The sequence below is a fragment of the Lemur catta genome, chromosome 3 (assembly GCF_020740605.2).
Source record: "Lemur catta isolate mLemCat1 chromosome 3, mLemCat1.pri, whole genome shotgun sequence".
NCBI lineage: Eukaryota > Metazoa > Chordata > Mammalia > Primates > Lemuridae > Lemur > Lemur catta.
This window is the reverse complement of record NC_059130.1, coordinates 111,794,341-111,820,286: the sequence shown is the minus strand read 5'-3', so window position 1 is coordinate 111,820,286 and position 25,946 is coordinate 111,794,341. Positions and strand designations below refer to the sequence as shown.

Here is a 25,946-nt window from a genome sequence, read left to right as displayed (position 1 = left end):
GGGCTGGCACCTCTGGGTGGGAAAGTCCAAAGCCAAGGGCTGGGAGTGCAGGGAGCCACCACCCCGGCCTGGCCTTAGGCTCCCCTGCCAGTCCCTGCCCTGGGAGTGGAGCTGGCTCCCTGGCCACACCCACCCCAGGAATCATCCTGGAAGTAAATCCTGTTTAAACATGAACACCTGTGCTCAGAGGCCAGGAGGGGAAAGAGGCAGGGGCCAGTGGATGGATGTGCCCTGCAAACCTGCAGCTCAGGGGCATTCTGGATGGATCTGGGACAGGAAGTCCCCCAGCCCTGCCTGGGTACAGAGGGGCAGAAACCCCCAAATGTTTGGTATCATCCACAGAGAGGGAGTGGCAGGCACTTGGCAGGGAAGTCCAGAGAGCAGAGAGTTTCCCTGGACCCCCCAAGCCCAGAGGAGCCCAAGGGACACAGTAGGAGAGTGGGCTCAGGTTCTAGGAAGGCAATGCCTAAAGTCACCCTAACCTCCTCCCCTGCCAGTACAGGGCCCAGTGCCCAAGCACCTGGCCGCTTCCCCAGTCCCCCACTTGGATCAGGAAATGGCCCTGCCTCTCTGCCAGTCCCGGGGTCCCCTCCCCTCGGTACTGCTAACCTAATCCTGGGCATCTGCCTCTTCTGAGGTACTAACCAATGCCACTTAAAATGCTGTTGTGCTCAAAGTCCACCACTTTGATCTGTCACTTGTCACTCCTTCAGCAAACTTTTCTGAGTGTCAACTATGTGCTAGGCCCCCACAGTCGCCCTAGATCCCACCACCTGCCAGACCCAGTTGAGAACCTCTGGAGAGCGGGTGCCTGGGACGCAGTTCTCTCTCCACCCACAGGGCTCAGCCGGGAGGTGGAATTCCATGCTGCGTCCTGGGTTCGTTCCAAGGCAATGGCCCTTGGACCGGGCCTGCTGGTTTAGGCCCTATCATAATGGATCTCCCAAACCCCGCTGGTTAGCACCAGTATCTCCCAGGTCCCAGACTGAGGTCCCAACACACACACACACACACACACACACACACACACACACACACACACACAGCTAGGAGCATGGTCACTTCTGCGGCGTATCTCAGTGGAAGGTCTGCCAGAGCTGGTCCAATGCCAGGCTTGGTAACTGTGTAACCTTGACCAGGTCACTTCAGCTATCTGAGCTTCAGTTTCCTCTTTTGTAAAAACAGAATAATCCTAATCTCACCGAGTAATTATGAAGATGTAGTAATAGCTAGCGCTGAGTATTGATTGTGCACCAGGCATGGTTCCATATGTGCTTTGGATGTACTTCATTATCCCCATTTTTACAGATGAGGAAACAGCCTCAAGGTCAAACCATCAGTAAATGGAACAACCAAGATTCCCACTCAGGCCATGAGGCTCCAGGGCCCATGATACACTTCCCCATTTTGGTTGTAAGGTGACAGAAAGATAGCACCTGGCACGGGACCTAACTCACACAAGGTTGCGTACTGCGACCTCCCCTCTGGCTCCCACAAGCTTACTCAATAACTCCTGCGAACACCCTTGGGTGACGCTCGGACAAATTATTACTGGGCAGGGTCCCCGCTCTGGGGCCAGTGGTTGCATCAGTCCAGGTCAAGTCATGACATTACTGTGTCCTCCCAGCCCCTACCCCACGCTGCTGAAAGCAGGGCCTGGGTCTGTCGTGTTGGCCACTGTAAGCCTGGTGCCTAGAACAGGGCCAGGCACACAGCTGGTACTCATTATTTGCCAACCCTGACCGAGTGCTTACTGTGTTCCAGATGCCATTCTAAACACCGTACAAGCATTGGCTCCTTAAGCCTCATAGCAACCTCATGACGTGACTACCACTATTTGTACAGATGAGGAAACTGAGGCACAGAGAAGTTGAGCTACTTGACCAAAGTCCTATGCAGTAGGTGGCAGAATCAGGATTCAAACCCTGGTAGGCTCTCTGCTGTTAACCACTACACCATAATGCTGCCTCTTGCAATGCACATTTTTTGAATGAATAAGTGAATGCACCATGCACACTCTGAGACTCAGGGCTCTGGGACGGTCGCCCAGCCCCAGAACATGGGCTCTGCTTCCCGTAGGCCCAGCCTCCCAGGGCCTGGACTGTGACCCACCCCAGGCAGCCTCCCAACACCAGGCGGCCACTCACCTTGCCAAGAAAGTGCTTCCGGTAGATACGGGCTGTGGGGTTGCACTCAAGCTTCACTTTGGTTGTGGGCGACTGCAGTGGCTCTGTCTCAGGGATGCTGGTGATTTCGTGGTTGGTGCCTTCAATCCAGTAGCCCCCAAACTGGGGCAGCAGGATGAGGGGGAAGGGCCCTTCTCGCCCCAGGACCTGAAGGGGCACTAAGCTGAGAGCCACTCCATACTGTACCCCACTGGGGGCCCCGGGACACCTTCCCAACTCAGACCTGGGGCCACCTCCGTCATGGCTAAGGAGTACAACTCAGAGCCTATATGGGCCCCAGGGTTCACATCCACCCCCTCTGGGGTACCTCTCTAAGCCCCTTCCCTCGGCCAGACCCAGGAGTGCCGAGTCCCATGCCCCAGTCTCCAAGGTGGGGGATGGGGGGCAGGTAGAGCTGGGGGCATGACCTTGGCCCAAGAGGCTAAAACATTTGGCTAAGAAGGCCTGAGGGTTCAAACAGGCTCTGAAGTCTTAGGTCTGTAAACTGAGTCTCCAGCCCCCACAGCGAGGGCTGTGGTCAGACTCCCGAGGGTGTCCAGAAGCCCTGTGTGAGAGCTTCCCCAGGCTCGAGGTAAGGATGGGCTCTCAGGCCAGCCGGGTACCTCATGGACGCTCGGGTAAGGAATGTAGTCCTCCTCCGTCTGCAAAACACAAGCAGGGCAGATGCCATGCTGGGGTGGGGTGCTCAGCCCTTACATCTTCCAGTCTCCCTGGGACTCGGGACTCGCAGTCTGTTCAGCCAGCCACCAGCTGGGAGAGTGGATGGGGCCTCTTACAGAATGGGCAGGGGCTTGGTCTGGGATGACCCCACGTGGGGGTGGCTGCAAGCTTAACTCACTGAGTGCCAGCATCTCTGGGTCTCCCTCTAGCTGAGGAAAGGAGGCTCACTGCCTCCCCAGGAGTTGCGCCTGGGGAGTTGTTAAACACAGATTGTTGCACATCCCAAAGCTCTGGGACAGTGGTCTGGGTGGGGTGCGAGAATTTACATTTCTTACAAGCTCCCAGGTGCCACGGACACTGCTGGTCTGAGGACCCCTGCCCTGAACAAAACATCGGGCTTACTGCCCACCAACCCTCCCTTAACCCTCAGTCTGCAGCCCTGTGCCCACTCCCACAGAGGTGGTCTTCTAGGGCTTTGAGGGGGTCCCAAGGCACCAAAAACCATGCCAAGAAAATTCAAGGTCAAAACCAAGAGCTCCCCTCATCTGCTTGGGTCCCTACCTCCTGTCAGTACCAGGCCCCCCCACCCCACCCCACAGGAGCTTCATGGAGCCAGAGCTCATAAGCCTCCTAGGGCCTGGGTTTGAGTCTGTCTGCAGCTGCTGATCAAAACAGGTTTCAGGGAAACATCTTCCGGCAGCTGTCTCTGGAGAGATAAGCACTTTGGGGTGGGAAGGCTGGAGGGCCAGGGTGAGTCTGCAGCGTGAAGCAGGAGGGGAGGAGCTGGAAGGGAGGCCCCAGCCCTCTGGCAAGGGAGGGGTTCTCCACATCTCGGAACTCCTAGAGGGCAGGGGCCAGGTCTACCCTGCTGTCCCCATAGCCCCTGCCCCTGGCACACAGTAATACCACTTCAGAAAAAGTGGCTGGATTCCCCCGGCCCCTGGGCAGGCTGCTTTGATAGGCAGCAGTGGCAGCACTTCCCAGACCCTCCCCTGCCCCAGGGAGGGAGTCTGCTGGGAAGCAGATGCCAGGCCCACCTACTTTGAGGGGTGGTGGGAAGGAGCATCGCTGTTCATCCATCCTGCTTCCCTGCAAGAGAATCAACACCCGTTACACCCCTCCCATGCCTGCCGCCAGACACCACCTCCCTCCGTGTAGAAGGGGAAGGCCCTCATAGTCGCCCTGTGGACGTGGGGGTACCCCAGGGCAGGGTGCTGGCTGACTCATCCTGGCGGTGACCAGGGCTGATGGAGGCAGCCTCAGGGAGGGGCCAGGGGCTCTGTGTGGGAATGCACGTGCTGGGAGTGGGGGCGGGGAGGTGTGCGTCTGCACAGATACGTGTTCAAAGGGAGAGAGAGGCAGGGAGGGGGAGAGAGAGAGAGGAGGAGACGAAAGAGGCAGAGGAACAGGAGGTGTAGGAGAGAGCAGGGGTGCTCCTGAGGCTTGTTCAAGCCACTCCCAGCCCTGGCCACCCCCTGTCCACCTCCCAGGACACACCAGAGAATAGCAGACCAGGGCTGGGGGTGGAGGGGGAAGGGCCGGGGACAGGCTGCACTCCAGGCCGCCTGGCTCACTAACACCTCCCCCACCTGCAGCACAGCCTCGGGGCCCCTCCTCCCATTCTTCCTAGGGGTCCTGCAGAACCTGCCATGCCTCCTGTGGGGTGGGCTGAGGAGCTGACCCCTGTCCTGCTAGGGACCTACATAGGGATGGGAGCTGGGAGCCAAGATGGGCCCCAGGTCAGAGAGGGACACTGGCACCACCAGTCCCCATCCTCTACCCTGACCCCTAGACAGAGGACTCTGGACGAGCTGCCACCATTTCTCCTGGCACAGTATGTCAAGGGCTCCTGGCCTGTCCTCACAGAGATGTAGGGCTAGACATAAACGAGGTCCCCCATCCCGAGTCCAGCCAGCTCTGTGGGTCCCCAGAACAGGCTGTGAGCCATCCTCACCTGCATCTTTTCAATCATTTCAAACAGATCTGTGTTCTGCAACAGAGACAGGGAGAGTGAGGTCAGTCCTGAGGGTGGCCCAGCTGGTCCTGCCAAGCCTCAGAGAATCCTCCTGGTCCCTGCAACTCTGACCAATGACCGAGGCACCTGTCTGAGCAGCAAGAGGGAGCGGAGGGGGCACCATGGTGGTGGTGGGGACTCTGTGTAGGAGACCCATAGAGTTTGGACAACTGCCAGGTGAGGGGAGCCCAGAGCCCGGCCATTCCATTCAGTCCTCTTCCCTGAAGGGCTGCTGCCCTTGGGGAGAGACAGATCTCCCCAACATCACTGCAAGATTGGCAGTGCCAGGATTGGCACATGGACCCCTGAGAAGAGCCCCATGTCTCAGCTGCAGAGACGACACCAGCTGGGAACCCAGGAGGGTCTGTGGTTCTCCCCCTCTCCTGGAAAAGGGCGAGGCTCAGGCCATGGGCCACTGCTCGGCCCACTCTGCCTCCAAGCAGTGTGCACTGGGGGGAGCTTAGGAAGAGAGGACACCCGGATGCACCCGTCCAAAAACCTGTGCGTGCGTCCACCCGCACACTCTCATGCCCGAGCAGCCTCTCCTGAAGCGAGCCAGGGCACACGCAGAGTTAATCTAGCATCTGCCAGCTGTGCTTGGCAGCACCGGCCTCTCCAGCGCCAACTCCCTACGAGCCTTCCAGGAAGGCGGCATCCCTGCTGGCTGGCCAGGCTGGGGGCTGGGCCTGGGAAGCCCCCAGAGCCTCCAGGATGGTGTCCCTCCCCCAGCCGCTCCAAGGCTCGGCTCAGGCGGCTCCTGCTGACACATGTGCTACTACGGGATTGTGTACCAGGAAACTCTCTCTCCCTCTGCACCCCCTGCCCATACACTCAGAGGCCTGCACACCAATATTTAAACAGTTTCACTGCACCATGGGTATGTGTTCTGTACCAAGAAACACACACACATACACACACACGCAACGGGGTCTGTGCTACTGGGTCTGTGCACAGTAATTCTTATACTCAGAGCTCTATGCTAACCCACAAGTACATATGTTGGCGTCCTGAGTTACACACGAGCCCACCCACTCACACACACAGATTCACGTGCCAAGAGAGGCGCACACACTCAATGCAAACCCTCACCTGTGCAGGTCTGCACACCAGTAGCTGCACACAAAGCTACACTAACACCACAAAACCACCCTCGTGTCTGAGACCAAGAGACACACCATGCGCTGACAGACACAGGGAAACGCAGACACAGAGCCCCACTCCGAGCTACAAGCCCTCCCTGCCGTCAGGCTCACACACCACGACAGTAAATGAGACTTCTGAGAAAAGGTAGAAGCATCCGGCAACTGCAGGAGTAGCTAATCCCCAAGGATGAGGGGCACAGATCTGAACCTCACACACCCCTCACACCTACTTGGGTAAAGACACCTATGTCTCACACACACACACACACACACACACGCACACACACACGCTCGGGCGCACACATGTGCACACACACAGAGCCCTGTTAAAGGTCACAAAATACGAACACCCCCACGTATGCTCTGAGGCCTGCCCAGAGGCAAGACCCATCCCGTAAAATACACAACAGGAGTCCATGGGAGACAGTGGCCCATGGTCACCTATGGTCACACACAAGCCCTCCACGGGCAGTCACGGCAGAAACCACAGACACATGCCTGAAGTCCAGGTAGACAAACACATCTGTCCGTCAACACACTGTATAACAGCAACTTGGACATCTGCACCTGGGTCGGCCACACAACCTCAGACAGGCACAGTCCCAACGTGTCACACTGATAAGGGGTGTGTTAATGTTCCCCAAGGCTCCCCATTCAGGGCGACCAATCATGGCCAGGAACAATCAAATACACCTTGTCTCACCGGGAGTCACAGTCACATAAACACTGACACATGGTCCTGTCACCCAGAGTGTAGGCACAGCAACAAGTAACACCCACAGTTACAGCCTCACAGGAGCCACACACGCCCCGACACATGGCGAAGGCTGTGAGCGATGTGGCCCAGACGGGGGCACCGCCAACATGCAGAGTGCCACCCCCAAGTTACACTTAACACTCAGACCCCCCCCAACAGGGCAGCGGAAGGGGTGAAGTGGTCCCAACACAAACACACACCCCCCCACGCTGTAGCCCAGAGCCGCAGTGCCTCCCCCCACGCAGCTGCAGAAAGAGCCCCAGGCCCGGGACCCCAGGGCAGGGGTGCGCCCTGCGTCCGCCACGACGGTGTCGGCCCAGAAGCTAACACACCCACCGTGACGGAGGCTCGCACGCCGCCCGGCTGGGGCAGCGCCGGCCGGGCTCCAAGGAAGTCGGGCAGACCCAGCCCGGGGATCCCCCTCAGCCAGGCCGCCCCCGCCCGGTCCTCACCTGCCAGCCAGCCCCAGCGGGCAACGAGCCCCTGCGCGGACGGCCGTGGGGCGCTGGGGGCCGCGGCTGCGCCATCCCGAGCCCCCCGGCCCCGGCCCCCGCCCCGGCGGCGCTTCAGCTGGCCCGGCCGGCTCCGGCCCGCGCGCGCCCCGGCCCGGGCCCCGCAGCCAGAGCTCCTCGCTCCCGGCTCCCGGCGGCGGCGGCGCTGCCTGCGCTGGCCCGGAGGGGGCGGGGCGCCAGGTACGGGCGGCGCGGGGGCGGGGCGAGGGCACACGGGCCCCGCCCCCCGGCCCGGCCCTCGGTCTCCGGACACTGCGCCTGCGCTCTGGCTTGAGCGCTCAGAGCTTTCCGCACGTCGGGCTCCCCGGGGCCCCTGGCCGGCTCTCCCCAGCGCCCCGCCCCCACCGTGCCTTCTCTGTCTTCCCAGGCTCTGGGTACCCCGCCTCAGGGCCTCAAGGACAGGGTTCTTGGGTCCAGCTGTGAAGCCGGACGGGAAGAGGAGGGGGTTACCTTGGAGACAGAGGGCTTTCTTGAGCACTTACTTAATGCTGGGTCCTTCGGATGTCTCATCATCTCGCCACAACCCAGAAGGTACAAAAGTCATCCCCATTATACAGATGAGAAAAATGATTCCAAGAAGTGAAATAGCTTGCTCAAGACCACACAGCTAGGAAGAGGTAGAACCAGAATCCAGGGAAAGGCCTGGAGCTACTCTTTGGGGTCTCTCCCCTCCCTCCTCCTCACCTCCACTCTGCTCCCAGTCCCTGACAGTGGCTGACCTGTTCCCTCTCTTCCCCACACCCAGCTGCCCCACACCCTTGGGGAGATGGCCACAGTGCCTGGGGAGAGGCTGCCAAGACCCCATGGTATGGAGAAAAGGGTTCAAGGGGACTTCAGGACATGTGAGTTCTAGCTCTGGCCTTGCTACAACTTGCTGAGTGGGCTTGAGTGAGTCCCTGCCACCTCTCTGGGCCTCAGTTTCCCCATATGTAAAAGATAAGGCTTCTACAGGCCCTTCCAGATGACCTCGCAGTGTGTCCCTGGCCTGATACAGCCACTGCACAGTATGGACAGGGACAGGGCCTTGCTACCCCCTCCTCCAGACAGATGCTGGAAAATGGCAAATGCTTCCTGAGTGGTGACCAAGTTAACACTAGCTGCTTTGAATGCTGCAGGAGCAGGGCTGCCCACCAGCTCAGTGCCAGACCTCTCTTCAGCTTCCCAAAAGAGCTGCCGGCAGCTGCCCCCCAGCCTCCATCCCTGGGGCCAAGGGCTCCTAGAAGGAAAGCACTGTGCCTTCCTTTCCCCAAGACGTGGCCCTGGGTCAGGTTTGGGCCCAGAGAGCCAGCAGGAACTCCGGAGATGTGTGTTCCAGACACGGTGTAGCTTTGGTTTTAATAATTAACAGCAGCAAATATTGATTTATGCAGCCACTTCCAGGCCTGAGCGCTTCCGGGCACCCATTGAAATGCAGCCAGAGAAACATCCATTCCCATACAGCCCCCGGGGGAGGTGGGACCTGCTCGTATCACCGGAGATGCCTACGTGCCAGGTGGTGCGGAGGGTGTGCACATGTGTGCATGCAGCTGTATGTGCATGTGTATGAGACTCCAAGACTGGCTGTGGCTGTGTGTACATGGGCATCTTGTGTTTCTGTGTGTATGGCAATGTCTGGTTATGTGTGTTTATGTGTTTGCACATGTGTATCTCAGGCATGTGTACATGCGCAAGTCTCTGAATACATTTACAGACATGTGAATGTGTCTGTGTGTTTTGTGTCTGTGACTATGTGTGTACATAGGTGTGGGCAGACTGTGTATGTACATGTGTGCAGATTTCTGAATGCCTAAGTGGAAAAACCCCTATGGCGGTGGGTGGGTGGAGTAGGAGGATCCTGGGTAGCTCAATGCCTGTACAAATGTGGCTTCCCAAAGAGAAGGGAATGTCCTTTCTGGGTATTCTGTCCAGCCCTGGGAATGTAAGGATGCTGATAAAAGTGCAGCTTCCTAATTTCTACTTTCCAAAGTACTTTCATAGTCATCGCCCAATTGCAAGCTGGCAAGGTGGGTAGAGAAGGCACTGTCAGCTCTAATTTATAGATGAGGAAACTGAGGCCCAGAGAGGGGCAAAGATTTGCCCATTGGCACAGGAAGGTCACTTGCCCCTCAGACTGGTTCCGTCAATGTTATAATGTGCACAGAGTTAGGGGAGTGGAGGAGGGGAATGGAGAATGTGTCACAGCCCATCTCTGGCTTGCTGGGGACCTCAGATGAATCACTCAATCTCTCTGGATCCTGGTTTCCTCCCTGTCAAAAGAGGATGATTCTGGGATGGGGGTGGGCTGTCGGGAAGGGGTGGTTTGGAGCCTGTTGTCTGAGATGTGTTGGCACAAATGGAAGCTTCCAGCCAGACTGGGTGGAGGCCAGCAAGCCCGAGGGGAGGCAGCTCAGCACGGATCTGAAATGCCAACCCCAGAATGTCTGAGCAGGCAGGACCTAGGGTGATGGGCTGCTCCGACCCCCATTCCCTCAGGGGAGGACTGAAGCTGAGGGAGGGGGAGCTATGGTCCAAGGGCACACAGCCCTTGGTGAGAACCCAGGCATCCTCCCAGGATGCTTAGCGGGAGAGGGACTGGGTGCCTCATTCATGAAACCCACTGTCAAGTGAGGGCTGCCATCGAGTCTTTCCCTTCTTGCCAAGTCCCAGATCCACAGGGCCCAGTGTGGGGCTGTTGCCCAGGCAGAGAAAGCAGGAGAGGGTCATAGGAACCACCTTCTGCTGCCCCCAGCACCCCCACTTGGGATCCCCTTGGAGGTGGTGGTCCCACATATGGACACCATTCCATGGCCCTCTGCCCTCCCAGCCCAGGCAAGGTACCCAGCCCTGTCCCAGGCCAGAGCTCTTGGGGTGGAGCCTGGTAGATCCTGCCTCTGCTATTTCCTGGCTGTGTGACCTTGGTAGGACCACTTCTCTGAGCATCTGGATCTTCAGCTACAGAAAGCCTGCTGTCCAAGGTTTGCTGAAGGGACCAAGTGGCATGATGTCTGTGGATGTGCTTTAGAAACTGCAACGTGTACTGCAAAAGTGAGGGCTTATTACCCCTGCATCAGACAGCCTGCATCTGGTCCTGGCCCCTGGCGTCCAACCTGCATGACTTTGGACAAGTAACCTAACCCATATGAGTCTCGATTTTCTCATCTGCAAAATGGGACCAATAGCAGCTATTGCCTAGTACTTATAGTTCAAGGGTGAAATAAGAGACTGCATGTAAAGCATTAAGTACTCACCTGGCACATAACAAATCTCAATAACTACTAGCAGTTATTTCTGGCATTTGATGTTGTGCATAAATTGTTCAGCTACTTGTCTCTTTACTGGACCGTGGCTCGGTGAGGGCAGGGTCTGTGTCAGGTTGATTTCTGGCCCCTCGGCACCCAGTGCGAGGTTTGGCACAAACATTGGATGTTGGTGATAAGAACCATATAGGCTGGTCTATGGGCTCTTACTCTGTGCCAGACACTGCGCACGGGCTGCTCTGTCCGCACTTTTAATCCTCACAATGGCTATGCCGAGTGCCCAATTAACAGATGAGGAGACTGAGGGTGACGTTGATAATGAAGACGGTAAAGACTAGCTGTTTGGCCAGTTCATTCCCAGCTGTTTCGCTTAGACTAGCCCTAACCCGCCCCTGCCCCCCAACAGTCTACAGACCCTGGTTCAACCTCCTCTGAGACTGGACCAGGCCCACCAAGGGGTCAGGAGTGATTCCCTTGGGAGCTAAACCCCAGCAGCATCTACCCGAACATTCTACCTCTGCCCAGTAGTCACCCTTAGGCGTCTCTCAGCCCTGGGGTGGGGGGCAGACTGGGGCAGTGGGTACACAGGGGCACTTACCTTGGGGTAGCGTGAAGCAGTGTAGGAGGGAACTAAGTCCACTCGTGACAGGTCTAGTGCCTGAGGGAAGCGCTGGTTCTGCCCATCACTCCTCCTGGAAGAGAGCAAGAGTCTGGGGTCAGGGACAGCCCAAGTTGGGAGATTCAGGAACCCTGGGAGGAAGAGTCACTCTCAGAGCTGGGGATGTGACGGGGAACAGATTTCATGGGGGAGGGGGGCCAGGGTTCCCCAGGAGGAGGGAGAGGAGGGGCTTCCTGAGCCGAACTGCCAAACGGGGTCTCCTTCCCCAGAGGTCAGAGGGTTGGACAGGTCTCTCCCCAAGCTCTCCATCGGGCCTCAAGCCAACAGGAGGTCCCCAGCCCATCCTGAAGATGGGTAGACTGAGGCAGGGGGCAGTAAGGGGTGCTGTAGAGGGCTGAGCCATCTGGGCTAAGCAGGGTGCCCCGGCACCTACGGACCCGTCCCTCAGCCTTCAGGGAGACAGCAGCCTCAGGGCTGAGAGGCTGCACAGCTGCTGCTGTTATTGATGATAATGACACTAACTGGCACTGTGTGCCAGGCCCTGTGCTGGGCCCTCTTTCCGGGCCTGCGGCACGGGCTTCTCACCACACTGGTATTCCTACTTTGTGCACCAGGACCCGGATGTACACAGAGGTCACACGGCTGGTCAGCAGCAGCTGGCATCTGCATGACAGCTGTCTGACTCCAAGTCTGGACTCTGCCCACACCCACGCCCCTCCCTGAGGAAAAAAACAGGTCTGGTGAGGGTGAAGTCAGCTCCTGTCACCTGCCAAGGCCACCTCTGGGGTCAGGGAGAGGAAATGCCCAGTGGCTCCTGGGATCCAGGGAGCTGGGGCCAGGGAGCAGGCCTGACTTCTGCCGCTGCCTAGGGCCACCCTGGTGTGGCTGCACCCTTGCTCGGGTCTCATGGAGGAGGCTGGTCCCTCAAGAGTGAGTCAGGTGATACCCCGTGGCCTAAGGCGGGCTTGAGTCAGGGCAGCTGGGACTGCCACGCCCCAAGAGGGGAAGGGCCCATGAGAACCTGGCCCAGGAAGGAGACCGAGGAAGTGCTGAGCCTCCCTGCCAGCTCCCCGCAGCCCAGCTAGTCCCACAGGAACCAGGGGGACCATCCACACCCCTGCTCGGGCACCGAGGCCTCTCCACCTCCCAGGGGTGCTGGGCAGTGCTTGACCCAAAAGGAGGATATGGTGGCAGTGGCACTTCAAGCCCCTGGCCTCAGCCTGGAGGAGATATTCTTAGGCACTGACTGGCGAGGTGAGCTCGAGTCAGTGACACAGTCCCTCTCAGCCTCAGTCTCCAAAAAATTCACCACAGAGCCTGGGCAGCTCACTGATAGTCACTCAATGAACACTTCCATATTCACTCATTCACATCAACTCTGGCTCCCCACGTTAGGGTCTCATTAAATATTTGTTGCATGATTCAAAGTAAGAATGAAGGTTGGCAGCAGGGAGTCACTGAAGGTTTGCGGGCAAGGGAATGTCCTAAACACAGGCCCCTACGGGTTGCACGGTGCGCTGACATGGGAAGAGAGGCCCACAGAAGTGGTCCAGGCAAATTCCATCGAGGATCCCATGGGGACTCTCTGTTGAAACCTACTCTGTGCCTGGGACCATGTCAGGCATATTACACCCTTACTGCAGTACTGGAAGGTTGCTGTTATTTACCCCCATTTTTACAGGTGGAAAAACTGAGGCTCAGAAAGGTAAAGCCACTTCTCCTGGCAAGTGGGTGACAGAGCTGGAATTTAAAGTGCATGCCCTTGACTGAGCAGGGGCAATGCGGTGGGGTGGGAAGCAGAGGCTGCCCAGGGACAGGAAGTCCTGGGATTGAAGCCCGGGTGACGCTAGGTCCCCTTGGGGGCGGAATGCCATCTCGGTGTGGCCCTGGCTGCCGAGTGGTGGCTGTTGCCCGTGATCAGGCTAGCAAAGTGGTCCCCTTCTCTCATGCCCAGTGGCATGGCCAGGCTCAGACAGTGGCTACTGCAGGTCAGCCTGGCAGCAGCTCCCTAACACACTCCCCTTCCAGAACTCTTGCAGCCTGTTTCCCTGTGTCCCAGTGTGCACTTCACTCAGGATTGCTCACGTTGGCACAGGACCAGGGAGGCCTCTCATGGCAAGGCCACTCTGGCTTCCATCAGGGACCTTGTCCCAGGGCCCCCAAGCTATCCAGTTCCTGGCTGGCCAGAGTCCTGCCTCTCCCAGGTGGCTCCCCCTAAAAAGCCATTGCTGCAGGGGAAGACAGGAAGGGAACAGAGGAGGAAATTGGAGGCTCGAGGACCACCTGCCCCCATCCCCGCCCTTAAGGGGAGAAGAGGGACAGTAATAACAAAAGCCACAGCCTACCCTGTGCCTTGTGTGAGCTCATTTAATCCTCACAGCTCCCCAGGAGGCAGGTGCTCAGAAACTGCTGCTTCCCACGCGAGGAAACTGAGGCTCAGAAAGGTGCGCTGATTGCCAAGGTCGCATAGCTGAGGAGGCGGCGCAGGCATTTGAACACGAGCTTGTTGGCTCCGGAGCCCAAGATCTGAACTTTATAACCTGGGTAGCCAACGCTACTGACCCAGGCACATGGCGCCTTCCCAACCCCAGCTGGGGGATGGGACCCGGCACGTGAGGCTGGAAAGGTAATAGTGACAGCAACAGCAGCCAGTGCTGACGCAGGGCTTGCTGTGTGCGGGCTCTGCTCTGACCTCAATTAATATTCATCTTGCAAAGGAGGGAACCAAGACACAGAGAGTTAGATAACTTGTGAAGGTCACACACAGTAAATGAAGTCCGAGGACTGAACCCCCACCCCCACCATCCGGGTCTGGATGCTGCGCCCTAATGCTGTATGGCACCGCCTCTTAGTGCATAGTAGCTGCTCAGTAAATACTTTTGAGGCAATGAATGAACTCGGCCTCTCACCTCCTCCCCAGTCCTCTGTCCTTCCCTGATCCACCCCCTCCCGCTGTCAGCCTTCACTGCTCACCCATCTCCGCCCTGCCCCTCAGAGCCCCTTCTGCCTGGCCTCTGCAGACCCCCCCAACTTGGTCGTGTCCTCCCTCTCCATGAACTTGAACCTCTCTGTCCCTCCCCTCTCTCTTCTATCCCCTCCCTTGTCTCCTGGCCTCCACCGTTCCATTCACGTGGGGGTCCCCCAGTCTCTGTCCCCTCCCCACGTCTCTAAAATCCTTCCTGACTCTATGGCCTGGCTCAGCTTAAAATGCTTTGCATTCCTCCTCCACCTGCAGCAGCCGGGAGGAGCCCAGAGCAGGCTGGGACATGGGGAGCTCTCCCCTCGTCCCCCTTCTCCCTTGCCCCTTCCCCTGTATCTGCACAGCGCCCTACGGTTTACACAGGCATTGTCTCATTTGATCACTGCTATGACTTTTTTTTAATCCAGATGAGATTTATCGACTTTTTTTCCAGATGAGAAAACTGCGGCTCAGAGAGGTTGAGTGACAAGGCCGAGGTCACACACCAGGGAAAAGGCAGGGCTGAGGTTTGACTCAAGCCCAGGGTTCCTTCTACCACACACATTCCCACTACCCTCAGTCCTGTCACCTGGACCCCTGCCCCTGTGACCTCCAAACACAGCCCCTTGCTCCTGCAGCCACCGCCAAGTGTCTTCCCCAGGTCCAGCGTAATCCTGCCCTGTCTGGCCTGGACACCTGCCCACTGCCTCCTCCAACACACGAAAAGGCAGCAGCCAGAGAGGAGGTGACTTGCCCAAGGTCACACAGAAAGCCAGAGCCAACCTGGAGCCTGGGCCAGGCACATTCTGGGGTCACCTTCAACCCCTGCGGCTGCATGGCCACCAGCCAGCTGGCCCCAGCTCGCCTCCATCTCGGAGCACCTATCTTTCCCAGGGAAAGGGTGAGGCAGGGGTGTGGGGGGAAGGGTTCAGCTCCCGAGTGGGATGGGCCAGGCCGGAAGCCGCTGCTGACAGCTCCTAGGTTTCTTGGCAACTGTCACTGCACCTCCTCCCCCTCCCTTATCTCTGCATCGAGGTAACAATAATAATCGCACCAGCATGAGTGCAGCTCTTTGTACTTTTCAAAAGCCCTCTTTATCTGCTCACTCCTGGGACTCTCCCTCCGGAACCGGAGCGGAGCCGGAGATAAGGCAGAATCTGGGATCCCCAAGTCCCAGAAGGGCAAACTGAGGCTTGGAGAGATTAAACCACTGCCTGGGAGTCGTCCAGCAAGGGGGCAGCAGATCGGGGATGAGACCTAGGCCTTCCACCAGTCCAGGGCTCGTGGGGTTCCATACTCTGCAAAGCAGCAGGGCCAGACCCAGGCACGGTGAGGGAGAAAGGGGGGTACCAAGGTAGGGTGACCAGATGCCTCCCTGGGGTGCTTCCCACCTGTGAACCAGCTGGAAGGTTGGTGGGAGGGTCCTGTCTTTTTCTTTCATCTGTGACATGAGAGACACGTATCCACCCCATAGGGGTTCCTCGAGGCAGAGAGGAAGCAAAGTAGAAGTGCTTGTTGTCATTATGGCCATGCTCCTGGAGACCCCAACTCTTTCAGAGCACCAGAAGGGTGGCTGGGCTGTCTGGGGTGCAAGGCTTGGCCCTTTGGCCATCCACATGTAGCTGCCCTGGGTGGGGGTCTCCCTCCAGCCTCAACTTCACCCCTCCCTGATCCTGTCCCGCCCCAGCTGCCTTGTCCTAGCCTTGTCCTAGCCTCGCTTGGCTGCAGGCAGCTTTCTAAACAAGCCATGCTGCTGTCCCTGCAGAGCCTTTGCATGGGCCGGGCCCTCCGCTGGGGGCTCCCTTGGCCTCCTCTTTTTCTGCCTGCTGAACCATTCATGCCTTAAAATTCAAGTTAAACAGGTGATGCTCTGGTGGCCAGAGCAGGTGACATATGACCAAGGCAGGAAGACTGTGACTGGGAGCAGGGGAGCTGGACAGGTGACAGAGCCAGGAGCAAGGGCAGGAGGAGGAGCCCGTGCTGAGGACACCTGCCCAACACACAGGCTGGGGAAGCAGAGCCGGGTGGGCGGGAGGGCAAAGGAGGGGCTCAGGGAGCCCATGAGTCTAGGGCAGAGAAGGACTTGGGGGAACCGGCCCAGGACAGGGGCCAGAGGGGCTCCTGCCAGCCCAGCGCTGCTCACCTGAGGTCAGGAGGGGTTGACCTGGGTACAAGTCCCTCGAGTCTCCCAGCTTTCCTGGGGATCACGCAGGGTGGGCAGTGAGGGGATGGGACGCAGACTGCAAAGTGAGATGGGGGCTGTGGAGGGCCCCCCAGAGAGGCTCCTCTGGGTGGGGCTTGTCTCCCAGCCATGGGCATCATGTCTGAGGGGCTCTAATCTCCCAAAAGCAGGGCCAAGTGGCTGCGCTAGCACTGCCCCCTCCCAGAGGGCCACAGAGGCCCATTGTTTTCTGAGCTCACCCATCCGGAGCTGCCTCCCCTTGCCTGCCAATGCGCCAGGGAAGGTGGCTGGGGCGGCCAGGTGAGCAGGTTTCCAAGCCTAGGCCCGGCAGCCTGGCCCCCTCCTCCCCAGACCCAGGCATCCCCTGTCCCCAGGCACCTTTGACCTCTGCCAGGACTCAAGAGGGAACCTGGGGATGAAGGTGGGGAGAAGGGGCAGGAAGGACTGTTTGTCCACCGGCAGGTGATGTCATTTAATCCTTACAACAACAACACAGAGAGGGCTGCTGCTACCTTCACTCATTTCGGAGATAAGGAAGCAGAGGCTCTGTGAGTTTCAAGATGGGCCAAGGGACTCAGCTAGCAAACAGTAGAGCTGGTAGGGTCCCCTGGGAGCAGGGCAGGAGGGGGACTCGGGCTCAGAGCTGGGCAGAGGGAGTGAGCAGAAGGTGGCACATGGGGCCCCCACCCTCGCCACATGCTGGCTGAGTGCCAAGACACCCGGATCCCGGAGCCGGGCCAGGCAGTGGCTTCCTGAGCAAACAACAAGTTGGCAGTGGAGAGGAGGTCACAGGACCGGCCCCCACCTGCGGCGCAGCACCGGGGCCCAGGCCTCCCATCCACCTGCTGCCTGCCCAACATCTCCCCTGCTGCCCAAGTGGCCTGAGCCCTGCTGTGGCCGCAGCCTGACCCTTCCCACTTCCCCGGGGACCTCACTGTGAACTGACTCCTCCCCTGCACGGAGGAGATGACCCAGCCACAGGGCCTCTTCCTGCCGGGGAACAAGAACATCTGCTTACCCAGCCCAGCACTTTACAGTTTACAAACTGCCTTCGCCGGAGACCCTCTCTACAGCCTCCAAGGAACATAAGGCAGGTGATGTTATCTCCATCCCCCCGGGAAAAAAACTGAAGCCCAGATGGAGACCGTGAGTTGCCCAAGGTTCTACCCGGAGCTCAAACCCAGCTGCCCCGCCCCTTGCCCACATCTGCACAGGACACAACTCCCACGGACGGGCTGCCACCCAGGGCAAGGGTGGGCCGGGTGACCTTCCCAGCACCCCTCGGCCCACGTGCAGTGCTACAGCTGCCCACACTCTCTGTCCCCCAACCCCTTCGCTGACCTGATCGTCCCTCCCAGCCTCTGCGGCCCAGGGGCCCCCCCTTGTCCGAGCTCCATGCATTCCTTCGCTCACTCGCCCACTTGTTCATCTGCACACTCCCCCGCTGCCCTTCATTCCTAAGCTCAGTCATTCATTCAGAACACACGTCCCGACGGCTGCTCAGGGCTGGACAGTGTTGCTTGGTGTTGGCATGAGAGTGGGGTGAGCCAGGCCTCCCCTGCCTCAAAGCAGAACCCCCGTGATAACGGGCCGGACTGTTCTCTAGCCGATCCTGAGGCTCCTCTCGCCTCATCACCCAGACGCTCAAACCTCCAGTGCTGAGGCCTTGTTTAATCCATCCCTCCTCCTCTGCACCAGCCCTAGCCAGGGCCAGAGCTTGGGTTTGCTACCTCATAAGCTCCAGGTCAGGCTGGTAAGCAGAAGTCCCTGTCTCTTGAGACCCCCTGGATGGGGGGACCACACAGGCCGAGGTGAAATCCCCATAGAGAAGAACAAAGTTACCATCTCCTAACCAAAGGCAATAAGGAGAAGCCCTGGCTCTGCTTCTAAAATGCCGTGTGTGCAGGATTAAGTCACCATAATCTGAGCCTCAGTTTCTCTACTGGAAATTGGGTCTCAGGCTAGATGACTCTAAGGTCCAGCTCTGACGTCCTACAGAGGGTGGATGTGAGGATGAGAACCTGGGAACTGAGTCCACCAAGGAATCGTTAAAATCAGCACCCTGGAGGTGGCCTTTCCCCATGGAGGGGGCCTTAGACTCCTACAAATTCCTTGCTTCTCTTCTCTGAGCCTCAGTTTCTTTATCTGAAAAATGGGATAATAATACCTACTTTGCAGGGTTGTTGTGTGGAATACATTAGATATTATATATACAATCTAATTGGCTTAGAGCTGAGTATGCAGTAGATGCTCAATAAATTACAGCCTCCTGCCTGGAGAGGCAATATAGAGTCATTGTGGGCTCTCATACTGCTTGCGTTTGAATCCTAACTGCCACTTAACAGCTGTGCAACCTTAGGCAAGTTATTTAACCTCTCTGAGCCTCAGTTTCCTCATCTATAAACTGGGGATAACAACTGTGCCGGCCTTTGAGGGTTGTCGTGAGAATGAAATGAATTCATATATGTAGAGTGCTTGATATACATTAACCATGAGCATTTCCTGGCCTTCCCTTTTTCTCTTCCTTTCTTTCTTCTTTCCTTCCTCTGCAGGCGCCTGAGGTCTGGGGCAGGACTCCTGGCTGAGGGTTGTGGGAAGGCAGAAACAGTGGGAGCTGCCCAGGAGTAAAACCAGCTGTGTAAGGTACTGAGCTCCCCGTCAACCAAGAGCAGGGTGAGCCTCTCAGGGGCATCACTGGGGAGATCCAGAGATGTAGAAACAGGAGGAGGGGGCTTGACCAGCCGACCTCCCACATTTGGGGTCCTCTGTCTCTTGCCAACCCCAGGATCCCGCGGCCCAGGGCAGAGGCAGCGGATGAATTCCCATGACTTTGCGGAAATGCACTTTCCCAGATCTACTGGGGGCATGGACATGGCTACCACTTTTTAGAGGGCTGTCTGGCCACTCCTATTAAAGATCAAAATGTGCATACCCTTTGGCCCAGTAACTCCACAACTAGGTATTCACGCTCCAGAAATACTTATGCAAATGTACAAACATAGGAACAAAGGACATTCACTGCAGCAGGGTTTGCAACTGCTAAAATCTAGAAACCACCCTGATGTCCATTAAAAAACGAGGTTGGTTAAATATATCAAGGCACATGCAAACCACGGAATCCTGTGCAGCAATGGCAAAGGAGGTCTTTGGTTTTGGCGGAAAAAGGGGTTTGAGGCATACTGTCAAGTGTGAATAAAGGTCTGCACAACAAAAATCTCATTTGTTAAAACTAAAACTGACATGTAAAAGTTCATATGGGTTATCTCTGAGAAGCAGGAACACTATGAACTTCTGCCTTCTGTAACATATTTTTTTGCATTATTGGATTTTTTAAATGAGCACTTGTTTTTATAATCAGAAAAAAAATTAAAGATTTTTTAAAAAATGAGTACTTAGTATGAGTCAGCTCCTGAGTAGCTGACTTTTCTGTCACCTTGAGGGGGAGGCATTATTCACCCCTTATTCCAAGGCGGAAAGGCTGACACTGAGGGAGGTTAAACGCCATGTCCAGAGTCCCCCAGCCCAGAGTGACAGAGCTGGGCCGTGACCCCGGTTCTGGCTGGCTCCCAAGCCCACACTCTTTCCCCTACATTAGGCGTTACGCACCCTGCTCTGGGGCTCAGGGAACAGCAAAGGCAGGACAGGAGCAGCACAGGCAGCTGGGCACAGGGCTGTGTCCTGGGACTTCAGCTGTCATGTCCTGCCAGCCAGGCCAGCCAGGGTTAGCCTATGTGGGGACAGGGTTTTCTACCTCATTTGCAAATGCAAATGCAGGCTCTGTGCCCCGAGCTGTCTCAGGCTGGCTGGCTGGCAGGTGCCCAGCCCCAGCCCTGGCAAAAACCCCCAAGGCCTCAGGGTCACCAGGCAGGTGGTCATGCACTGGCCCAGGCCCATCCCAGGAACTCGAAATAACTTTCTGTGTTGATCAACCTGTTTCTAAAAAAATGTGGCTTTGAAGGTGGCTTGTCACCTTCTCAGTGAGAGCCTGGAAATGTGACAAGCACACCTGAGTGTGCCTGAGTCTGGGAAGTCAGATGGACCTGAGTTCAAATCCTGCTGGGGTAAAGCTCTAGCTATGTTGCCTGGGGCAAGTACTTCACCTCTCTGAGCCTCAGTTTCCTCAGCTCTCAAATGGTGTTGGTAATTCCTCCCAGCAGGGCTGCTGGGAGAATTCAATGAGAGAATGCATGTGAAAGTCCCCCCTAAGCTAGGAGTCACTTTGCACATGTAGAGGAGGGGTACACGACCCTGCACGTGTGTGGGGGGGCATGTGCACACCTGTGCCGATGTGGAGTGAGCGAGGGACAGTCCCCCCGGAACTGGAGCCCTGCCCCACGGAATCAGCCGACGGGTGGGGCGGTGTCTCAGTCTTTCATCGGAGTCAGCGCCTGGTGTTCCGCAGCTCTGCCTGGTGGTGCGAGAGCGTGTGTGACTCTGTGGGTGAGAACGGGGGTGGGAGGCCCGGCAGGAACGTGAATGCACGTGGGCGGGAAAGCGTGGTGTCTGGGGCGTGCATGGGTTTGTGTGCGTGTTTGGATATGATCATGCCACCCACTTGCCTACAAGGCTCCCACTGCAGGCAGGATGGAGACGCGACTGCCTCACGTGGCCCACGAGCCCCTGCAGGTTTGCCCCCCGCCCCCCCAACGCCCCATTTCTCTGAGCTCATCTAGGGCCTCCTTCCTCCCTCCCCAGCACCCGGGCAGCTCCTCAAACCCAGGGCGCCCCCTCCCAGCTCCAGGCCTTTGCACAGCCTGCCCCTCTTCCCCGTCCTCCCAACTCACAGCTCAGGTGCTACATTTTTATTTGGTCCTTCTGGAGCCCCCTCCCCAGACTGGGAGAAGCTGTCCCCACCCTGACCAGCTCTCCCAGAAGCCTGTCCTGGGCCTCCATAGACTTATGGTTGGGTTTGCATATTTCATGGTGTGATCATGAGGCCACTGTCCGTCTCTCCCGCTAGGCACAGGGCTTCCTCCGGTCAGCCTGGCTCTGCGTGGGTCTGACCTGCATGAATGAACGTAAGTGTACGGCTCTGTGTACGTGAGGAGGCTGTCTGTGCAAGGGCCAAGTCTACAGGTGTGAGCAGGAAAATGTGTGTGTGTGCGTGTGGAAGGGCCATTTCAAAGAACCTTTTGGGGCCAGTGCCCAGGCTGGCTGGGATGAGGAGGCGGCAGGCGCAACTTCCCTCGCCCCCCACCAAGCCCTCCTAAGATAATCAGGCCCACGCTCTCTGTGCCAGACCCCAGCGTACCTCTGGGCAGTGGGACCAGCTGGCTGGGCTCCAGGCTGGTGGCCCAGCTCCGCCCTGCAGTGGGCTCCGCCCCTGCCTGCGCACCCAGCCCACTGAGGCCCAAGCCAAGCCTGGTCTCACATGCCTGTCTACACGCTCCCCGCCTGGGCCTGCCTTGTGGGCAGCGGTCTTGATCTGAGATACGGCAGGCTTCCAGCACCCCTGCCTTCTTAGCCACCTCCACCTGCTGCCAGGAGATGATCCGGAATGTTCCAGATTTGGGCTGGGGGAAGGAGTCCTGTTCCTGCCTCAAATCCTTCACACTTACTCTGCCCTCTGCCTGGGCCAGCTTCCCCCAGCCAGCTCCTTCCCACCCAGGCCTCAGAGAGGCCCCCCTGAAACCCTTAGCAAAGGCAAGGCCCTTCGCATGCACCCTGTCACTTACTGCACATTGCCCACCTGAAATCACCTTGCCTCTTAGCTCATTCTGCACCTGTTTCCTGCACTAGAAGGTTACCCGTGTGAGGCCAGGGACCATGTCTGCAGGTTTGCTGCTGAATCCCCAATTCTTAGACTAGTACCTGACACGTGAACTCTATAAGTATTTTTATTAATTGTTTTGTTTGTTTATTTATTTATTTATTTGGAGATGAGGTCTCACTATGTGGCCTAGGCTGGTCTTGAACTCCTGGCCTCAAGCAATCCTCCTGCCTTGGCCTCCCAAAGTGCTGGGATTACAGGCATGAGCCACCATGGCCGGCTCAACAAGTAGTTGTTGAATAAACAAATGGCTAGTGGAAGCCTTGAAAGAATCCCATGAAGTGAATATTGCCCCATTTGCAGGCATGGAAACTGAGGTTCAGAGAGGTTAAGTCTCTAGCCCAATGTCACACAGCAAAGAGCTGGACCAAGTCAAACTTAGGGACAATCTGACTCCACTGGAACCCCAGCACATCAGAGTGTATCACAGCCGATCTTCCCACTTTATAGGTATGAAAATGAGCCTAAGAGAGGGAGAGTGATGTTTCTCCAGGTCACCTGGGCCCAAAATGTCTCTTCCGTCCTGCAGTGTGTGTCTGAAACAGCTGCACTGTTACACTGGGCCGCCCTTTGAAAGCACCTCCTTCCTGCCTCTACTCACCCTGAGGTAGGGGCTACTAGTCCTCCCCCTGCACCGAGGAAGAAATCAAGGCTCGGCAAGGTGAGATGACATCCCAGGGTCAGCAGCCAGGACTCGGCGCCAGCCCCGACACACTCCGGAGCCAGTGTCCACAGCTGGGGAGTGTGTCCACGTGTAGGCAGCTGTCACCTCCCGCAGGCAGTGCGTTTCCAGAGGGCAGAGTCCACACGCCGAGCAGCAAGTCTGCACCCTGTGCAGGCCCGGCAGGTAACAATGATGACGATGGCAGTAACCACAATAGCTGGCATCTATGGGGCATTCGCTCTGTGCCAGGCCCTGGTGTTAGGACTTGCCACACATGATCTCATTTAATCCCACAAAAGTCTACAAGGTAGTACTATATTTGCAGCCATATTATAGGCAAGGAACCGAGACCCAGAGAAGTTACCCAGCTTGCCCAAGTCACCCAGCCGGCTGGTGGCCGAGGCAGCATCTGCAATCCAGAGCCAGAGTCTGGGCTCCGGAGCTCACCCAGCACGGCGCCAACAGCACAGCGCAGGGGCCCCGGGAATGCTCACAGACCGACTCAGTGTCACAGAGGGAGGAGAGGGGGTGATGGGGGTCCACAGCCCTCTGGGGCACCCCACGGGAAATCCAACCGGGGTTTGCAGGGACATGACCCTGGTTGCTTCTCCTGCCTTCACCGCCAGGCTCAATCCAGTCCCATGCCTGGCATGTGCCACCCTGTGCTTTTCTCCTCCACATTGCCAGAATATTCTCTGGCACTACACCTCCCACACACACATATGCTGCCACTTCAACTTCTGGGTCACCTCCTCCAGGAAGCCTCCCTTGATTCCCAGGTGTGAGGAGTCCCTTCTCTGGGCTCTCAGCACACCCACGTCTCCCCACTCAGCACTTGTCACCCCTGTTAGAATGGCCTCTTTATTTCCCTCTCTAGACTGTGAACCCCAGGAGAGGAGTGGCCTCATCTGCTATCCCCACCATTGTGTCCCAGTGCCCAGCACAGGGCTGGGCCCTAGCAGGGTGTCCCCCTGCCAAATGCCTGTTGGATTAATTTTCTGAATGAATGAATGACTATCTGGGGGAAGATCCTGAACTCAGGAAGGCCTTCACAGGGTTTGGGATACTATCATAGGAAAGTCCCCTCCTGAATCATCTGCTCAACACAGCCACACGGTGCCTGAAATGCTTCCACTAGAGTCTCTCTTTGGATTAATGAGTCTTTTCTCTCAAAATGCAAATACTTAGAGAGACGGGAGAACACCCACTGAGACACACCCTGGACTCATTTCATTCTAAGCAACACTGTTGTCATTGTTGTGGACAATCTGGGGTTCAGAGAGGCAAAGTAGACTGGGTGAGGCCACACAGCACATGCGTGAAAGTTACGGTGGGTGTTAGAACTCAGGTCTACGCAACGCAGAACCCAAATCTTTCCGTGCACCCAGACAAATGGACCAGAGTTCCAGCACGACCAGGACGTCGGGGCAAGCAGGGCCAACTGGCCCAGGGACCTCAGAGCTGCAAGGACCCTCTCCTCACAGAGCTGAGGATGGGGGACATGGGGGGGGTTGTACATGAGTGAGATGGGGACTCACTTCCCAAGATCACACAGCAAGACAATGGCCTCCCAGGACCAAAACCCATCTGGAGGGGATTTTCTCTTGTCTCCTGAAGCTACCGGGGATCCTTCCTGGAAGAAGGGGTCTCTCTGTCGGAGACCCCATCCAGGACCCCCACCCTATTCAGGGGGTGGCCTTCCCCAGAAGGGAGCAGCAGCTGCCCCACAGGAAGACAGGGACAGACACCAAAAGGGCTGTGGCTTCAAGGCCTGAAACAGCCGAGCTGAACAGACGGAGGAGAGAGAGGCAGGATTAGCGAGATGTTTACCCAGAAAGAGGGGACCTGGAGAGACACAATCCCCTTCTCATCTTACTCAAGGGCCACCGCAGGGTGGGAGACCCCACAGGGTGCACCCAGGCTCAGGCAGCTGGCTCTCAGTAAGGACCAGCCTTTGCTACCCATCCGGGCTGCCCAGCAACGGAATGAGCCTCTTCAAGGGTGGTGAGCCTCCCACCGCTGGGAGTGTGCGAGGAAGTCAAGCAGCCAGCAAGAGGGCACGATGGGCTCAAGCTAGGGATGATGGGCTTCAAGAGGTCCACGAAGTCACAGAAAATAAAGGTGCGTTTTTCTCAGGAAGCCCCCAAAGGCTTCTTCTAACATTCAGAGAGGTCACGAACAAAGGAAGGGCTCCTTGCTAAGACAGGAAGGTACCTCAAAGGTCTCTTCCACCTTCAAAGATTCCAGGAGGCCCACGTTCTCTGATGCTGAGATTTCACAAAGCCAGAAGGCGTCTGAGACTCAATGGTTCTATGTGTCGGTCACCACGCATATCCAAACTCCTATCCTGCCTGCAAGACCCTGCTCAATTTGGCCCCCTCTCCCCTCTCCAAACCCACCTCCGACCTCACTCTCCCTCACCCTTGCAAGCCACACTGGCCTCCTCACCGTTCCTAGGACATATACAGCTCATTCCTGCCTCAGGGCCTCTGCACCTGCTGCTTCCTCTGTCTGGACACCCCCACCCCCGCCCCGCCCGCTCTTCCACGGCCAGCTCGTCTCCCTGCTCAGGTTTTGGTTGAAATACCACCTCTTCCGAAAGGCCTTCCGTGACTTGCTCACTCTCCAGCACCCAGCATGGGGTGAAGGCAGACTGGAGCTCACTCCTCAGGTTCATATGTCAGCTTTGCCAAGAGACCTTGCACAGGTTACTTAACCTCCTTTTGCCTCAGTTTCCTCAGCCCTAAACCAAGGTTCATAGAGGTACTTGCCCCATGGGGTTGCTGTAAGGACTAAATTCATCAGTATGTGCAAAGTGCTTTGGAACAAAGCCCAGCACACAGTAAGCTCTTGGTGAGGACCAGCTTTGTTAGTGTATACCTTGCTTTAAATTCAATGCAACTATCAGAGTTTGTTTTGTTGTCTATTTACGTATAATCTGTCTCCTCGGTTCCCATTTTACAGATGAGGAAACTGAGGCTCAAAAGAGGTGAAGTACTGGACAAACCAAGCTCTCTGAGAATAGGAGCTGGATCTGTCTCATTTCCCACTGAATCTGTAGCACCTAGAGCCAGGCCTGGCACACAGTAGGTGTTCAGTGGTTCACTGTGGCTGAATGATTAAATGATGAATAATGACCATAGCTCTGTCACTCTGAGGTTCTGTGCAGCCAGGAGCTTGTGCATCGAAGACTCTACTTGAGCCCGCCTCTGCACACCCTAGTCCCAAATGACCCCCAGATCAAC

At 57.1% G+C, this 25,946-nt stretch overlaps 1 protein-coding gene across 9 annotated transcripts in view; it reads right to left on the bottom strand.

Annotated features, from left to right (window-relative positions):
* LOC123635876 (RAP1 GTPase activating protein) overlaps window positions 1-25,946 on the bottom strand; it is a 49,026-nt gene that overhangs the window by 16,991 nt on the left and 6,089 nt on the right. For 8 of the 9 annotated variants that reach the window (XR_006734238.1, XR_006734241.1, XR_006734239.1 and 5 more), the window contains exons 3-7: window positions 11,106-11,199; window positions 4,801-4,836; window positions 3,888-3,935; window positions 2,789-2,827; window positions 2,148-2,333 (exon numbers count right to left, since the gene is read on the bottom strand). Coding sequence is in view for 4 of the 9 variants with exons in the window: in XM_045548481.1 (XP_045404437.1) it covers window positions 2,148-2,333; window positions 2,789-2,827; window positions 3,888-3,935; window positions 4,801-4,836; window positions 11,106-11,199 (403 nt within the window). In the remaining 5 variants the exon portion in view is untranslated. Of the gene's footprint in view, window positions 1-2,147; window positions 2,334-2,788; window positions 2,828-3,887; window positions 3,936-4,800; window positions 4,837-7,211; window positions 7,426-11,105; window positions 11,200-25,946 lie in introns of those variants that run through there. The other variant, XR_006734240.1, reaches the window with a different exon arrangement.